This window comes from Clinocottus analis, unplaced genomic scaffold (assembly GCF_023055335.1).
Source record: "Clinocottus analis isolate CAN_PGR_092001 unplaced genomic scaffold, fCliAna1.0.p SCAF_2, whole genome shotgun sequence".
NCBI classification, from domain to species: Eukaryota; Metazoa; Chordata; class Actinopteri; order Perciformes; family Cottidae; genus Clinocottus; species Clinocottus analis.
In genome coordinates this window covers 6,666,530-6,681,622 of record NW_027175931.1, presented here as the reverse complement: position 1 = coordinate 6,681,622, position 15,093 = coordinate 6,666,530, and the positions used below count along the sequence as shown (strand labels likewise).

Below are 15,093 nucleotides of genomic sequence, written 5' to 3'. Positions count from 1 at the left end.
ATAATAAAACCTATATATATATATATATAGGTTTATAATAAAACCTTGATTTACGTCTTTTTTTATTGAATCCTTAGGTGCACTCGTGCAGTGTGTGTGCATGTGTGTGTGCATGTGTGTCTGCTATTCCAGGTAAAATGGGAAAACAAAATATGTCAAAACTCTAAGAGATTCGTCATCAGCATACTTTAAAAAGCCACAGAGGCCTTTTTTTCTGAAGTTCTAAACCCCTGACTAGACCTTTGTGTGAGTGTATACAAGTCAAATCCTCTGTTGTTGCAGCTTAGCAGGCCCGGTATGAGGAACGTGAGCATTTCCTGGTTTGGGCGGTACAAGTGGTGCTTGTTCAGGAGGTTTTGATTGGTAGAGGAAAAATATACAGAGCCATGCCCTGCGGTGACCTTCTCTTTACCCGGCACATTCCACATACCGAAATCCACCTGCGTCCCCATCTGTGCATGTGCATGTGCATGTGCATGCTTTCACCACATACGTGTGGACACTTACATCAGCTGCTGAGTTAGGCGCTCCTTCTCCTCCCTTATCGTCTGTAACTCCGTACTGGAATGCTTCAGCTCCTCTCTGAGCTCTGTTTCAACACACACACACACACACACACACACACACACACACACACACACACACACACACACGGATTAAAAAGCTTGTCTGCGTAGAACGCTGTTTCAAAGATTGTCACCAGAGGCTGTTACACCGTGTGATTTACAGAAAGAGAAAGACAGGTACAGTCGGCAGAGTTTTCTCTCACATTGTTACGACACCAAATTAATCCACTAACGGGAGTGACTGGATTGGAAGGATACAAAAAACAAGGAGGATGGAAGACAATAGAAAGACAGAAATTCCTGACAGAAACATAAGAGCGCCTCAAACAAGAGGTGAGGAGGAAGAGTGTGAAATATAGTCGGATTGAAAAGAAAAGCAAGGGGGTAAATTGAGACACAAAGAAGCAGTTGAAAATGAGAAAGGTGGGGGGAGCAGAAGGAGGGGACAGTGTTGAGAAGAAGGGAGTACGAGGGAGTTTGTGTTCAAGGGAAGCCATGAAACTGTACACCACAGTCTGGCAGTCTTTGTTGTTTCTGACATAAAGTAGCTGCTATGTTGCTACTGTTTCCTCCTTTCACTGTCTGTCCGTATTCACCTTGACAGTTATGATACAATGTGTATACAGCAATGACATACAATTTAAAAAACAACACAAAAATACAATAATTATAAAGCTAGATGCAACTTAAAATTGAATTCACATAGTAGTGTTCCAGCAGAACAGCAGAGAGAGAATGTTGGAGGCTATATGTGGCTCATTTCTATGTGCTTGAATCTGATCCTGCTGTGATCCTGCAAAGGTAGGAAGTGTAATTTTGTTTTGAACATTCAAATTTGCATAACAACTTCTAGGCTGGTGGATGCATTTATAAAAAAGAAAAAAGAAATAGACCTGGAAGAAACGCTTAACTGCAATATTTAGGCCTCACGTCCGGCCAGCAGCTCAAGGCAACGGCGGATATCACGCAAGAGAAAAGCACTTAAGCTGCAAGTCTGAGTGGCGAATAACTGGAGGCACGTCACTGTTTCCTGAAAAACACCACTTTAGTTGTGCACATAACTTTCATCAGTAGAAATATTCGCATACTGGCTTCTGTCTTCAAGTAGAAGTGAGAAACATAAAATGAAAAAAGGCTCACAAACATGATTGGCATAATCATCATCATCACCATAAACATCTTCCCCAATGCCTGAGTCTTTTTGAAATTTTCTCAGCTGACAACAAATTAATTAGACAGCTAAAAGTAAAACATTAAAAATGTGTAAGACGGGTGACTTAAGGACATGCCAAAAATTTGTTCATCTAAAGTTACCAATTGTACTAGAGTATCAATATTAGCGTCACAGTAAGTATTTGTCATATTGAAATATTGTTCAATTCCTCGCTGTTCACAGTTATGTACCTTCCAAGTTATGATGCCTGCTGCCGGGGATATCACTCAGCCCGAGACTATAATGGATAAATATTCAAGTTATTATCTGTTTTACAGCTTTTCTTTAAGTTTGCCACAGAGTGAAAACAATAAGCGAGCGGCCACTGCTAATATAATGAAGACCGATATCGCTCTATGGCTCGTACATTAAAGATGTTACCGAGCTTTCTGCTTAAATAATTCCGATTCGGACCCGATCTTTCTGCCTCGACTGTTCACATTCATCTTTGAAGTGACCCAATTACATGTTACTCGATTCAACACAATCTTCTGAAGAAAAACACTCACAGTTCTTCTTTGAAGTTTAAATGGATTAAAGTGACCCAAAACACTGGTAATCAGCACGTTCACACATTTCTTTGCAATTTCATTTAATCCTATTTCTGCATTGAGAAATATGGCGAAGCAGTAAAAAGTTTGTTTGATCAAATCATTTAGATTTTAAATGACAGATAAGGGAAATAAAGTGTTCAACTGATTCCTACTATCGGGACGAACATCACGATTACCACACTTATGAATGGAGCCGAGCTAACCGCTAAATATTTGTCACGGCTAATAAAAACAGACACTAACTCGTCCGGTGACCATGATTTAACATAAGTGTTGTAGATGTATGTAACGCCAACCAACGTGATGTTACCCAGTTAATGTGCAGCTGCCTGCATGACACACTTTACATAGTTTTCTCAATTATGATTTATGAAGCCTCTAAGGGTGTAAAAGTGTAACTCTGCTTTAATGACACAACGTCCATGCTGCCTTGCACCAAGAGGTTCAAGCGCTCCTCAGGTCATGGTGGCCCTGTGCGAGCTGCAGGTTGAGTCCTTGCTGTTTTAAAAAGCAAAAAAACAGCCCCAAAAAAAAAAAAAAAAAAGAAGACGAAGCCAACAGACAAAGGCTCTGTGTGGGTGTCTGACTAGCTGTTTGTATGGCCGCTAGGCTTGCAGTGTGGGTAGTGGAGTGTGTCAAAGAAGCGTTACGTGTATTTGTGAGTGTGTCTGTGTGTGTCCACTGTATATTAAAAGAGTTGTCTGTGAGGGTCCATGTGAGCGTAACGCAGGGCACAGTGGCTGTGACTCTGGACTGCTCTCAAACTCATCCAGCGATGTCAGCCTGACATTTTCCTCCCCCGGGTCTTTGTTTTCATCCCTCTCTCTCATTGTTTTTCTCTCCTTCATCCCTCTCTTCCCCGTCTTTCTCCTCTCAGCCTTTCTTTGTGTGTTTTTTCCTCTCTTTCTGCAGCTTTGTTTTTATCACTTCTCTCTTGCCCTCGCTCCCTCTTGCTCTCTCTCCACCTCTCTGCAGGAAGAGGGAAGTGTAGGAGGTCCTCCTCAAAGCGGCAACACACCGATAATTGCTTTCTGGTCACTGTGACATGACAAGGTTCGCCGGGGTAAAAGCAACACACGCAGAGACACTCAGAAACCTCCAGAGACCGACAATAATAATACCGAACGCACAATAATTAATGCCAAAAGAACCACTTGTGGGAAAGACACACAAGCAGCACAAAGACCCGCACAGAAAACCTCTTGTAACGGTCATATCCAAACGGAAATGCTCATGCATATACTTAATGGAGCGGAAAGACTTTCTTTCTCTGCAGCGCTTCTTTTGTGTGTCACAGAACTAACACACAAACACACAAAGGAACAAGAAATAGCTGTAAATATCACAGCAACTTACTGGCAGCTGGCCAGTAAGGTACCGTAACCGCTTTGCAGTGTTATTAATGAGCGGGTTGATGCAGTGCTGCAATTAAAGTACATTGTTGTATCTACTGTGATGTCAGTCCCAGTAGACGGCAGAGATGACTGCAATTTTAAAAAGTAAGACAATCACAAGTACGTGTCTCCTGTTTGACATATGAACAAGTCCTCAGACAAATCCTTTCTGGGTAACTCAAACAGCATTAAGACCAGGGAAGATTTGGCGCTAAGATATTTATGGCAATCCACCAACATAATCAACATGATTTTTCTATCGCTGACAATATTTACACAGCTAGGTTTCAAAAAGTGTAAATGTTCCACTAATTCTTCCCATTTTACTGTCAGAATGTTCATAAGATATGTGGCGTATGAGAATGACTCCAATGTTGACTTTAGTGACTATGGACTAAATATGGGGTGTTTGTTATGGGGTTTCTGTAATATACAAAAATGTTGCCTGAATAGCAACCTTTTCCTTAAATACTGCTGGCTCTGTGGTGTTGGCATTTCAAATCTGAGGCCTGCAGTGCGCCATCAATCTGCCTCAGTTGACACATGTAATGTATTGCTTTCAGTGCGTTCGGGCCTTAACACAACTGGAAGAAGAAAAGGTCGCTGTATACAGAATCTTAAAGAAAACTTGATGGAGGTGATATTAGAGAGCTATTAGAAAAAAGACGAAAGACTGCAAATATTTAAAGTAGGGAAGAAACACAATTTTACGCAACGGATTCATATTTTCACTTGAATATTGTGGTCTGCAGTAACACAGACTATAAATTTTCAAATGTCAACATATAATTGCATTTCAATTACGCAATTGACAATAATTGGTCCAACCAAGAAACGCACACAGACACACCTAGCACCTCCAGATATGCTAGTATTTATGAGGCCAATTATGAGGCGTAAAGTATAAATAAGAGTAATCTAAAGGACCATGAGATTCAACTTTAGTACAGGTTCCCGTTTATTACAACTACTACCCTAACAGTTACCTATTAACACACAAACAGCTACAAACTGGAGCTCTGCGTGACTATAATATCACATTCTTAAGTGGTTGGGTTTATTACGAGTACTAAAATCAATAACAGCTTTCAAACTACAAGCTGTACTCCAGCTGATGCTTGTATGTCAGGGAATACGTTTATTTCTAATGCAGTACATTAATCTTTCAATGATTTATGCATGTTCCAACAGATAGATTTCTTCATTGATCATTCACGTAATAGCTCTCTCGACAACAGTATAATAGCACGAAATAGTAGAGTCATACTTCATGGCTAACAGACAGATGGACGTGGAGACAGTGCTGGACAGGGAGGAGATTCAAAGGAAAATTCTTTGCTGAGAACATATTTGTTGTTTTTATTCTGCTGCTGTCACTATCAACACACACACACACACACACACACACAAAGGTTCTCGGGAAATAGACACCATATCATATAGTCTAAGGATAGCCCAGGGTGTTGGCAGATGACTGCGGTTCAGGGATCGGTCTCTGTCTCTCTTTCCTCTCCCGCTCCTTCTCTCTCTCTCTGATTCATAAACCCTTAGTCACACTTAGTCATTGCCTTTTAACCTTGATTTCCCTGTCAACCCTCTATCCTCTTTTCTAAAGTGTTGAATAAACACTCCCACACTTTTTAAAATTCACCTTCAAATCAAGTCAGCTGCTGACATCTGCACAAAATGATCACGGATGAATTATGTTTTCATCCCCCTCTGCCCTCAGTGCTCGTCTTTGTCCTGCTCTCTGTAAATTTCCACATCGCTTGAGGTTGTTCTCTTGTTTCCACCCTCTTCTCCTCCACCTAGCCATAAACCACATTCGTCAGTTCACATTAGGCAACCTCTCTACGTTTCTCACCGTGTTCCCCCTTTCTTTATTTTTCTTCTGCTGTTTGACGCTAACCACGGAACGCTGACAGACAGGTAGCACAGTTTAATTGTGAGCTAACGCCCATATCAGTCTCAATTCTTACACAGGTGACTGGCTAAGGTGTGTGTGTGTGTGTGTGTGTGTGTGTGTGTGTGTGTGTGTGTGTGTTTGTGTGTGTGTGTGTGTGTGTGTGTGTGTGTGTGTGTGTGTCTGTGCAAATCAGTTTTCCGAGACCAAAAGGTTCTCACACATTCTGACCAAAGTTCACGCTCATTTCCACGGACATGTGTCTCATAAATTGAACTAATAAGGGCAACTTTGGTAATTTTGAGTATCTAGCAGTAGTTTGCTAAATTAAAAAAATCATCCAACTGACAAATCCAACCCAGCGCTGCCAACTCTTTTATTCAATGAAAGTAGCAAACAGCACAATCTCCAAAAGTCCCTAACTTAAGCAAGAAAGTCGCCAAGTTGGCAACACTAACAGCCCGCCGTTCCTCCCTACAAATACAATTATTACAATCCTTGGACAGTACCTTTTTTGATTGCTTAATATATTTTGTCATACAAAAGTATTTATTAAATTATATTTACTTTCATTTATCCAATGTGGAACTTTAATAACTGGGATTGCTGCAGCAAAATGAATACATCTTTCTCACCGGCGCTACAAAGCAGACATAGAGGAGAGCGGCTCAGCCATGACGGCTCACGTTGTTGTTCCCGCAATCCGAAAGTAGCCCTTGCTGTGCAAAGACACCCGCGGGCCGAGCACCAAAGCAGCAGAGAAACAAACAAAGGTCTAGTTGTAGTTTTTATATGCTATTTTATTGCAAAATTAATTTCAAAGAATCTTTGAGGCGAAAAATCTATTTTGTAATTTTAATACTGTTTTTTTATGGCAAATCAAAGATTTGCTCCAACATTTTTGGAGTTGAGAAGCTTCACAAACTGGCGTGCATTTAGTCTAGTTTATACAAAACCATCCTTTTCTTTGCAATAGGTAATAAAACAGTATGATCATTCCCATCATCATCTGCATTTTGTTTGTCTGTGAAACAAACAGTTTTTCTGTGAGACAAAATGCACAAGAACAACAAGATCAAGTTTGATATGACCCCTAATTTAAGTTTCTGAGTGTGCCAGTCTAAATGTGGTAATTAGTTTAGGAGAAATTCTAGGTTTCTGTGATCATATGTACTCTGTGCACGTGCATGAGTGTGTGCGTTTGTGTGCACATTCCTGGGTGTGTATTTTATTGCCTGTGTTGGTTCGTGCAGCAGCTGCCTTTCACGTCACTGAACAAACACACACTCACACGGCATCAATACCAACAGCAGACTGTTTTCTTTATCTTCCTCTTCCTCTATCAAATTCTCCCTTGTTCCCTCCCTCTGTCCCCCGCCTTCCCTAAATCCTCCCCCCGACACACACACACACACACACACACACACACACACACACACACACACACACACACACATACACCCTTGGCAGCTGTTTGAAACGTGCAGCAAAGAGAAAAAGACCCACCCATGAGGTGAGCTGGAGGTTAACTCTCCTTCGGGTATTTACTGTCAATGATAAACACAAACGTACACACATGCGCACACGCACACGCAACCTGCAGTTCTACTCCTCTTGCTTCATCAGTTTCATCAGTTTACACACACACACAAACACACACACACACACACACACACACACACACACCCATGAACGCACACCCATTCCTTCCATCCTAAATTATCTTTAAGTTTGTGTAGTGACTGTAAACACATGCATTATAGTCATTCATTGTAGGTGCTGCTCCCAGAACTAAAAGAATCCATCCCACAGTAAAACTAATATGAACTCCTGCTGAGAGATCATGAGCTCAACCCTCTTTCCTGCTATTTTTTCCAGTATTTCTCTTTCATGTCCGCCCCAGCGCTGTATTAAAATACACTCTCTCACTTTCTTTCCGACCCTCATACATCGTCTAAATCTCTGTTTCTCATCGGTTTAAAACTTCCTTCAAATGTGAAGCGTTAGTTGGTGTGTGCAAGTGTGTCAATGTGTTACCTGAGAACACCTGTGTGCTGTGCTCCAGTATCTGAGATCTGAAGGCCTGCCAGACCCCTGTCAGCTGGCTGAGGAAACCCCGTACATCTGCGAGCTCACTGCCAGAGGATCGGAGCAAGGAGAGAGTCGCTCGCAGGGCCTGCCGCTGCTGCACAACCGCTCCTCTGACACACACAAACACAGAGCATTTAATCCTGTCTACTCGATAAATGGACAGTATTTTATTTACAGATGCCAAAAAATGTCTGAACATTTGATGGGAGTTGTCACATACATACTTAAGACAGTACAGCTAATAGCTACCTTGGTAGCTATTAGCTGTATTGCTGTTAAATTGACAAGTATGTGAATGAGACAACATTATAAGCATGAAAGGTGTGGTTCAGAAAGACTGTAGTCAGAATCCTAAACTGGAGGTTGAGAAATTCTTCGAGCCAATCACTCTCCGTCCTTGACAAATACTTTGACACTTAAATCCCCGCATGCTCCAGTGGAGTTTAATAGCGCGTAAGAACAGGAGACTGTGGTTACTGCTCCCTGTTGCGAATATGTGTAACTGTGGGCTTTTGAGGCAGAGCATTTGTGAAAAAGAGCACACTGTACGTTCTGGGACAACACTCCCTTGATACATCGTGAGGTTTTAAAAATCCTTCCTGGCAGAGAGCTTTGCCCAGCTGTTAATGTAAATACTGTTTTCACAGAATACTGTGAGTCAAAAACTTAAAGCCACATGGTAGAAATGATTATGCACATTTAAATGTCTGAGGCAGACATATGGAAGAATACAGACAAAACAAGAATTGAGTACAGAGCAAATTCAAGCCCTATTCAAGTCTGCAAGGTATCATTTAAGGGCGTCTTCGGCCAGATTCATCGGACAGGAATCAGCTTTAAACGTGAAGCTCTGACCCTATTTTATCTCTCTGGTCCCAAATGTCTGCCTCTCAACCATAAACCATATGGCAAAAAAGCTTGAATTTTAAAATGAGATTGAGCAGCTAATTAATTTTGCTAGAAAAAAATATTTAAATGTAGTTCCAAAATTCCTATTTTTTATTTTTTATTCTGCGGCTGAACGCTTTCTGGCTGAACGCTCTCAAATGTTTTGCAGAGGTAAGAGTGCTTGAATTTTTTACTGTGTAATTTATAGACTTTCACAGATGCAGGGAATGAATGGTGGGTAGAAAGAAAAATGCAATATGTATAATTAATATATAAGAAAAGAACACCGGACATACAGTAGAATAAATGAAATAGGTAAATGTAGAGGGCTGATGTAACCGCCGTGTCCTTAAAAGAGGGCACAGCCATGTTTTACAGCACTCTCTCTCTCCTCCCTCTCTCTGACTCTTAAGGATATATGCTCAGACGAAAAGCACTTTGAGCAACATGAAAGATCACTAGCTCAGCTCACAAAGTCACACACACGCACACAGACACACAGACACAGACACACAGACACACACACACACACACACACACACACACACACACACACACACACACACACACACACACACACACACACACGTGCATATACACACACATGTTCAATCAAGTCACAAACCCATGCAAATTGTGGATGTGGAAAACTAGAGTGCTGGAATAGAACATTCTGTTATTCCAAGAACACTTTTAAAAGGAACATGTGGGCGAGAGGACCATGAACAGTTTCCTACTTTTTTACACACTTGCGTACACACACACACACACACACACACACACACACACACACACACAGGTGGGTGCACACATACACATGTGAGGTATATGGATACAGTGCAGGCAGGCACAGAGGGAACAGTTATACACCCCCCCCCCACACACACACACACACACACACACACACACACACACACGCCCGTAGACTCACAGACAAACGCTCGGCTATATGAGCGTGGCTGGGCCTCGCGTGCAAAGTGACCTGACAGTTTTTGAGAGCTCAGCGGGGTTGAGTGGTTGTTGTTTTTCTCATTCAGGGTTTGTGGCTTAAGGTGATCAAAAATGAACGCAGTCTTGGGAGAGACGGGATGAGAGGGAAGACTTCGAGCTCCTCCCTGGTGCCTGAGTGTATGTGTGAGCGTGCAGAGTGGAAGAGAGCACTGGCACTGCTTGTCACGAGAGCCCGTTTTATAATGTCAGATGACATAAATCATAAGGCTGACAGCACCAAATGGAGGAACAGATATGAGCCAGATCTGTCAACGGTGATAAGGCTAAGATAGTTAAAAACAGAGAGAGGTTGCATGCGTTTCTTCACCCGCTGGTTTACTCATTTAGCAGCTTTCAATGTCAGCGGCCTGATTGAAAAACTTTTTTTTCCCTGACGTCTCATCTTCTCTTTCCCTCCCACTCTCTTCACCTCCACTCCTATCACATCTCAATCTCTCCAATCTCTATTTCCAGGAAGTAACCAGAGGGTCAGCTGAATTCACTTTCTCTCCTCTTGTTTTTCCATTCCCTCTTTTATTGTTTTCCCTCTATCATCGCACACAGTTGTTTCCCATCTGCCCCGGCCTTCCTGCCATGCATCTGGTCATTGAGCTGACAGCCAATCAGGGGGATGCAGACAAAAACTTTGTTTTCTTTTTTCGTCTTTGGTTTTTATGACTTATCGCCATCCTACTTTGGCTTTTCTGTGCAGTATCACGTCACCATTCTCCGACTTTCTCATGTCACTATCTTTCTTTGTCTCTTCTCACACCAGTTATTTCCTCACCTGAGAATTTCACCTTGCCGCATCTCTTTTTCGAGTACCTGCCCTGCCTCCTCCTCTGTGTGAGCCGCTTTTGCCAGCCTGTCGAAGGAAGAAGAAGAGAGCAGAAGAATGAGGATGAAGCGCCAAGAGTAATATTCACTTATTGGATAACCTAAGCCTAATGTAATGGAACTGCACTCCCACAGGGTTAAATGAGCTTATAGATGATGCAACTTTAATGATAGAAAGCAGAGTATGATCGTGATGAAATGGAATGAGATGAAAAATTAAAATGTTCCTCAGAGGTAATTGATATAAAGAGAGAGGCCCTCCCCGCCTATGTTATCTTCTTCAAACAATTCAATACAGAATAAATTATTTGAATAAGTAGAGTAAGCAATGCATGAAGGCAAAGAATTAATAGGATTATAGTGTGAAATAGATAAAGAAGAATAAAGTGAATTACTCACAAAGTGCTACCAATGCAGTGTGAAGCACTGAAGTGCATATTCATGAGCTGCACAAGTAGCCCACATTTGAAGATTAGCAACACGCAGCACACTGAACCCACGCTAGTGACCCTAACTCAATAAGGGCTACTGTACCAGCCCAGTCCAGTTGTTAGCTGCAATGCATCCATAATATTGTATGCCCAACAATAATCTACAGACATGAAGATGTTAAGGTTTATGCTCCTGAACACTCGCATGGCAGCCTTTCAGCAAGATTGATTCCAGACAGGAGCCATCAAATGTGGCAGACAAATTCCAGCAATCAAACCAGAGACATAAACAGTAGGATTGTGTGACCTATGGGCACTCCGCAAACAGAGACATCACATCCCGTTCTTTCCTAAAACACCACAAACAAGCACCGAGAGTCAGACAGAGAAAGGAATAAACACGATGAGCGGTAACGGTTACAAAAAGCAGACGAGACAAATAGACACTAAAACCAGACAGGTAATAATCATGACCACAAAGTTCAATCAAGAAGTGTATCATTTGAATGAGGGGTGTGTGTGTGTGTGTGTGTGTGTGTGTGTGTGTGTGTGTGTGTGTGTGTGTGTTGGAAGTGTGTGTGTGTGGGGGGGGGGGATCTGCTTATTGGCAAGACTTGAGAAGCAAATGTGAGACAAAGTAATTTCAGAGGCCCTGTGCGATGAAAATATCCAGTAACATAGAGTAAGACTCTTCTCTATATAGAGCAACGCCGCCATTGTTTGTATGATCGGAAGAAACATCCCTTTGCTGTTATTGCGAGGTCAAACCTTCCTAGTACACATTGTGCAGTGCTCGTCTTCTGAGCGCTAAAGTACAATCGGCCTTGCGGCTCCTCTCTGCCAACAACGTGCCGAGTGCGCTATTCATTACCATTGTATCGGGAGTGGCTGTGGTGATGTGGGTGTATTGTATTGTTCCCAGAGGTGAAGAATGATTATTGCTACTCAGAAAAGCAGTTTTTTCTCATGACGTTTTAGTCGCATACCGATTTGTGAAATATAACAGAGATGAGGAATCTCAGTCTGCGCCCCCCAGATACTTACATGCCCAGGTTGGGTTAAATGCAAAGTGTATGTACCTTGATGTGTGTGCCACACTTTTGTGCATTTTTTTTTACATTTTATTATGCCCCAATATTTCTTTAAGATTTTCTCATTTGTGTAATATAGCTATGCTGCTATTTAGGCCTGAACTTAACAATTTTCTTTTTTTAATTTTCAAAATAAAATTCCCCAAAAAACATGTTTTTTATCCGTCTGTGTGATAAACTCTGCCTGTAAGAACTGCATGTACAGAGGGACGACTGAGAGCAGGGCCGGCGGGGCCAGAGGGGGGCGGGGGGAGAGATGGGCTCAGCCTTTTGTGTGTACATGTGTTTCTACGTCTGTCTGTCTGTCTGTCTGTGCGTGTGTGTGTGTGCATGATCGAGTCAGAGCAAGTTAGACTTTTCTGTGAGCATTTTAGCCTGTCTGTTTAGATATATGCCACTTTCTGACCGTCAGGGCGATCCTGTGTGTGTGTGTGTGTGTGTGTGTGTGTGTGTGTGTATTTGTCCGTGCATGCCTTTGCTTTTTGAGACATGGCAGGCCAGACTCCCACTGTTCATCCATCTGTCCCCACTAGTCCCAAAGCGAGATCAGAAAGAACATTGCCTCCAGAGGAGTGTGTTTGTGTGAATGTGTGTGTGAATTGCGTGTGTATTTTGCATCTGAGTCTGTGTGTGGTTTGTGTGCGTGAGCTTGAGCTCCTGTTCTCAGGGCACTGGCTGTCAGTGGGATAACTAGGTAACGTAGTGCCAGTGAGTGCGTGCCAGATTAAAGTACCCCCTACCAGCAGCCCAAATCAACTGCCTCATCAGGACATGTCATATGCGCGTGCACACACACACACACACACACACACACAAAGTCCTGCTCTCACAACAACACTGATCTGGCTGCCACAGTGTTATCGTGACCCACCGAGTCAAATGTTTTTATCTTCTGGGTTGTGTATGTGTTAAAGGGTTTACCAGTTGTGTGCTCCTTCGTATTTTCAGAGATTTGGACTGAAGGTCAACGTCACAAAGCTAGTAGGCTTATTTTCAGCCCACGGCTGTGTACAAAATGTTCTGTGACATTCCGCTAGTACTGTGCTAAACCTCAAGGTTGATTGTAATTTTACAATTAACTGGAGAACATCTTTCCCCTTGTGCGAGTCACAAAGCCAAACGTCTCAACAAAAAAAAGCTTTTATTAAATTGTAAATTTCATGCTCCCATTCATTTTTGCACTGTGTGTATTGTTTATTGTAAAATGTTTTCCACCAGCCAAGACAAATTCTTTATACATGAAAACATGCAATAAATGGTTCTGATCCTGATTTAAGGACCTTTTTTCTTTCCTTTACTTACTTTTACTTAAATTGTTTCACTAGGTTACTGTGTGAGTATCAATTTGCACACATTTTGCTGCTTCATCTGTTGATATTTTTCTCAATGCAGCAACTCCATTGGGAATCGTCAGACAGTTCCAGCTAGCACTTTCTTGTACAGCCACAAGTGACCATCTCTCGACAGTGATCCCCATTGGAGCTGCATTACAAGTTTATGTCAAGCATTTACTGTTCCGGGCCCTTCGGCATTTGGGTTGATACAGACCTATCACTATTTCTGTTATGTAAGTGATAACGTGGAACGAGTGCATGTCAGCGTAAATGTGCTCGCATATTCAGATGAATGTGTAATGTTTGAGCTGGCATTTCCTGTCATCATTAGTCGTGACATAAAAGATGACCCATAATTACCCGTATCAAAGTGTCATCTGTTCACCCACTGTGTGTGCAGCGCATGTGTGCGAGTTAAAAGACTGTTTTGATCAACGAAATGGCAGCGATGTCAAAGCTAAAAGCCATTTTACTGTGACAAATAAAAATGATACACCCACACACACTCACACATTACATACACAATGTATACACATCTTACACATGTTTCTAAAATTAAAAAAAAAGCTAACATTTTGGACTTCTTTGGTCAAGGATTTGTAAAATGTTGTGAGCCTCATTGATAACTATACACCTTTAGAGCAAGTCTGCTGTGTGTGTGTAGATATTTTGTTTTTAAAGTTATCTGGTAACCATGTCAGGGATGCCATAACAATGATAGTGATCATCAAAACACAGCGGGGTACACAAAGTACAAGCAGTAACAACGATATCATATTATGGCTAACCAAATAAACTTGAAGGATATGAGAGCGCATTTGTGCTCCAGCTTGTCAATTTTAATCAAATTGTATTTTAATTCAAATTCTGAAAAGCGGCGCGTCTCTTTATATGGCTGAGTTGCTATGCTACTGATCCGACATGTTGATTACCAAATAAACTTTGTGATATTGTGTGTCTCTGTGTGTCTGTTTTTGACACACATATTAATACGGTTGTTTTTGTTTATCTTGTTGTCATGAGCTCCGCAGTAACATTGAGCCGCCATTAGAAATGAATAGAGGTCATTCTCTGCCAGAGAGTTTCCCTCCGATGCAACAACTGAAATGTACTCAACACAGACTCCGCTGTGTGTGGGTCTGTTTGATGTGGTAATGTGAACTTGAAGTTGGATCTGTGCTAATGCCTCACATGCTGGCTTTGACGACTGTTTGACTCTATTAGACTTTACATATTACCTAACACACACACACACACACACACACACACACACACACACACACACACACACACACACACACACACACACACACACAGACAAACACACAAGACAGAGAGAGAGAGAGAGAAAGAGAGAGAAGGAGAGTGATTATGGTGATTTGTGTATTTGTTTCTGCAGTTGCTCATGGAAACCATAAATTAAAATGAAACCACATAAGTACAAAACAAATTTAGGCACCTCCTTGTTACAAATTGATGCATTTCTATTTGCCATCCATTTGTGACTACTTCACTCCCACACCTGCAAGTCTTCTTATTACTGGTACAATCAACCCTGAGGTCAGGTGTGTGTGTGTGTGTGTGTTTGTGTGTGTGTGTGTGTGTGTGTGCGTGCGTGCGTGCGTGCGTGCGTGCGTGCGTGCGTGCGTGCGTGTGTGTGTGTTCCGACACATTTGTATGATTTATTCTTCCCAACTGCCATGTACAATGTGCACAAGAGTCACACTCACACAAATTAAATTGCATCACACACACACACACGTGCACACACGCACGCACGCACACACACACACACACACAC

The 15,093-nt window shown here is 42.0% G+C and overlaps 1 protein-coding gene across 5 annotated transcripts in view; it reads right to left on the bottom strand.

Moving 5' to 3' along the window:
• The window catches only part of lekr1 (Leucine-, glutamate- and lysine-rich protein 1), an 80,470-nt gene that overhangs the window by 38,910 nt on the left and 26,467 nt on the right, over window positions 1-15,093 (bottom strand). For all 5 annotated transcript variants that reach the window (XR_011077928.1, XR_011077929.1, XM_068584795.1 and 2 more), the window contains exons 4-6: window positions 10,387-10,464; window positions 7,668-7,831; window positions 508-589 (exon numbers count right to left, since the gene is read on the bottom strand). Coding sequence is in view for 3 of the 5 variants with exons in the window: in XM_068584795.1 (XP_068440896.1) it covers window positions 508-589; window positions 7,668-7,831; window positions 10,387-10,464 (324 nt within the window). In the remaining 2 variants the exon portion in view is untranslated. The remainder of the gene's footprint in view (window positions 1-507; window positions 590-7,667; window positions 7,832-10,386; window positions 10,465-15,093) is intronic.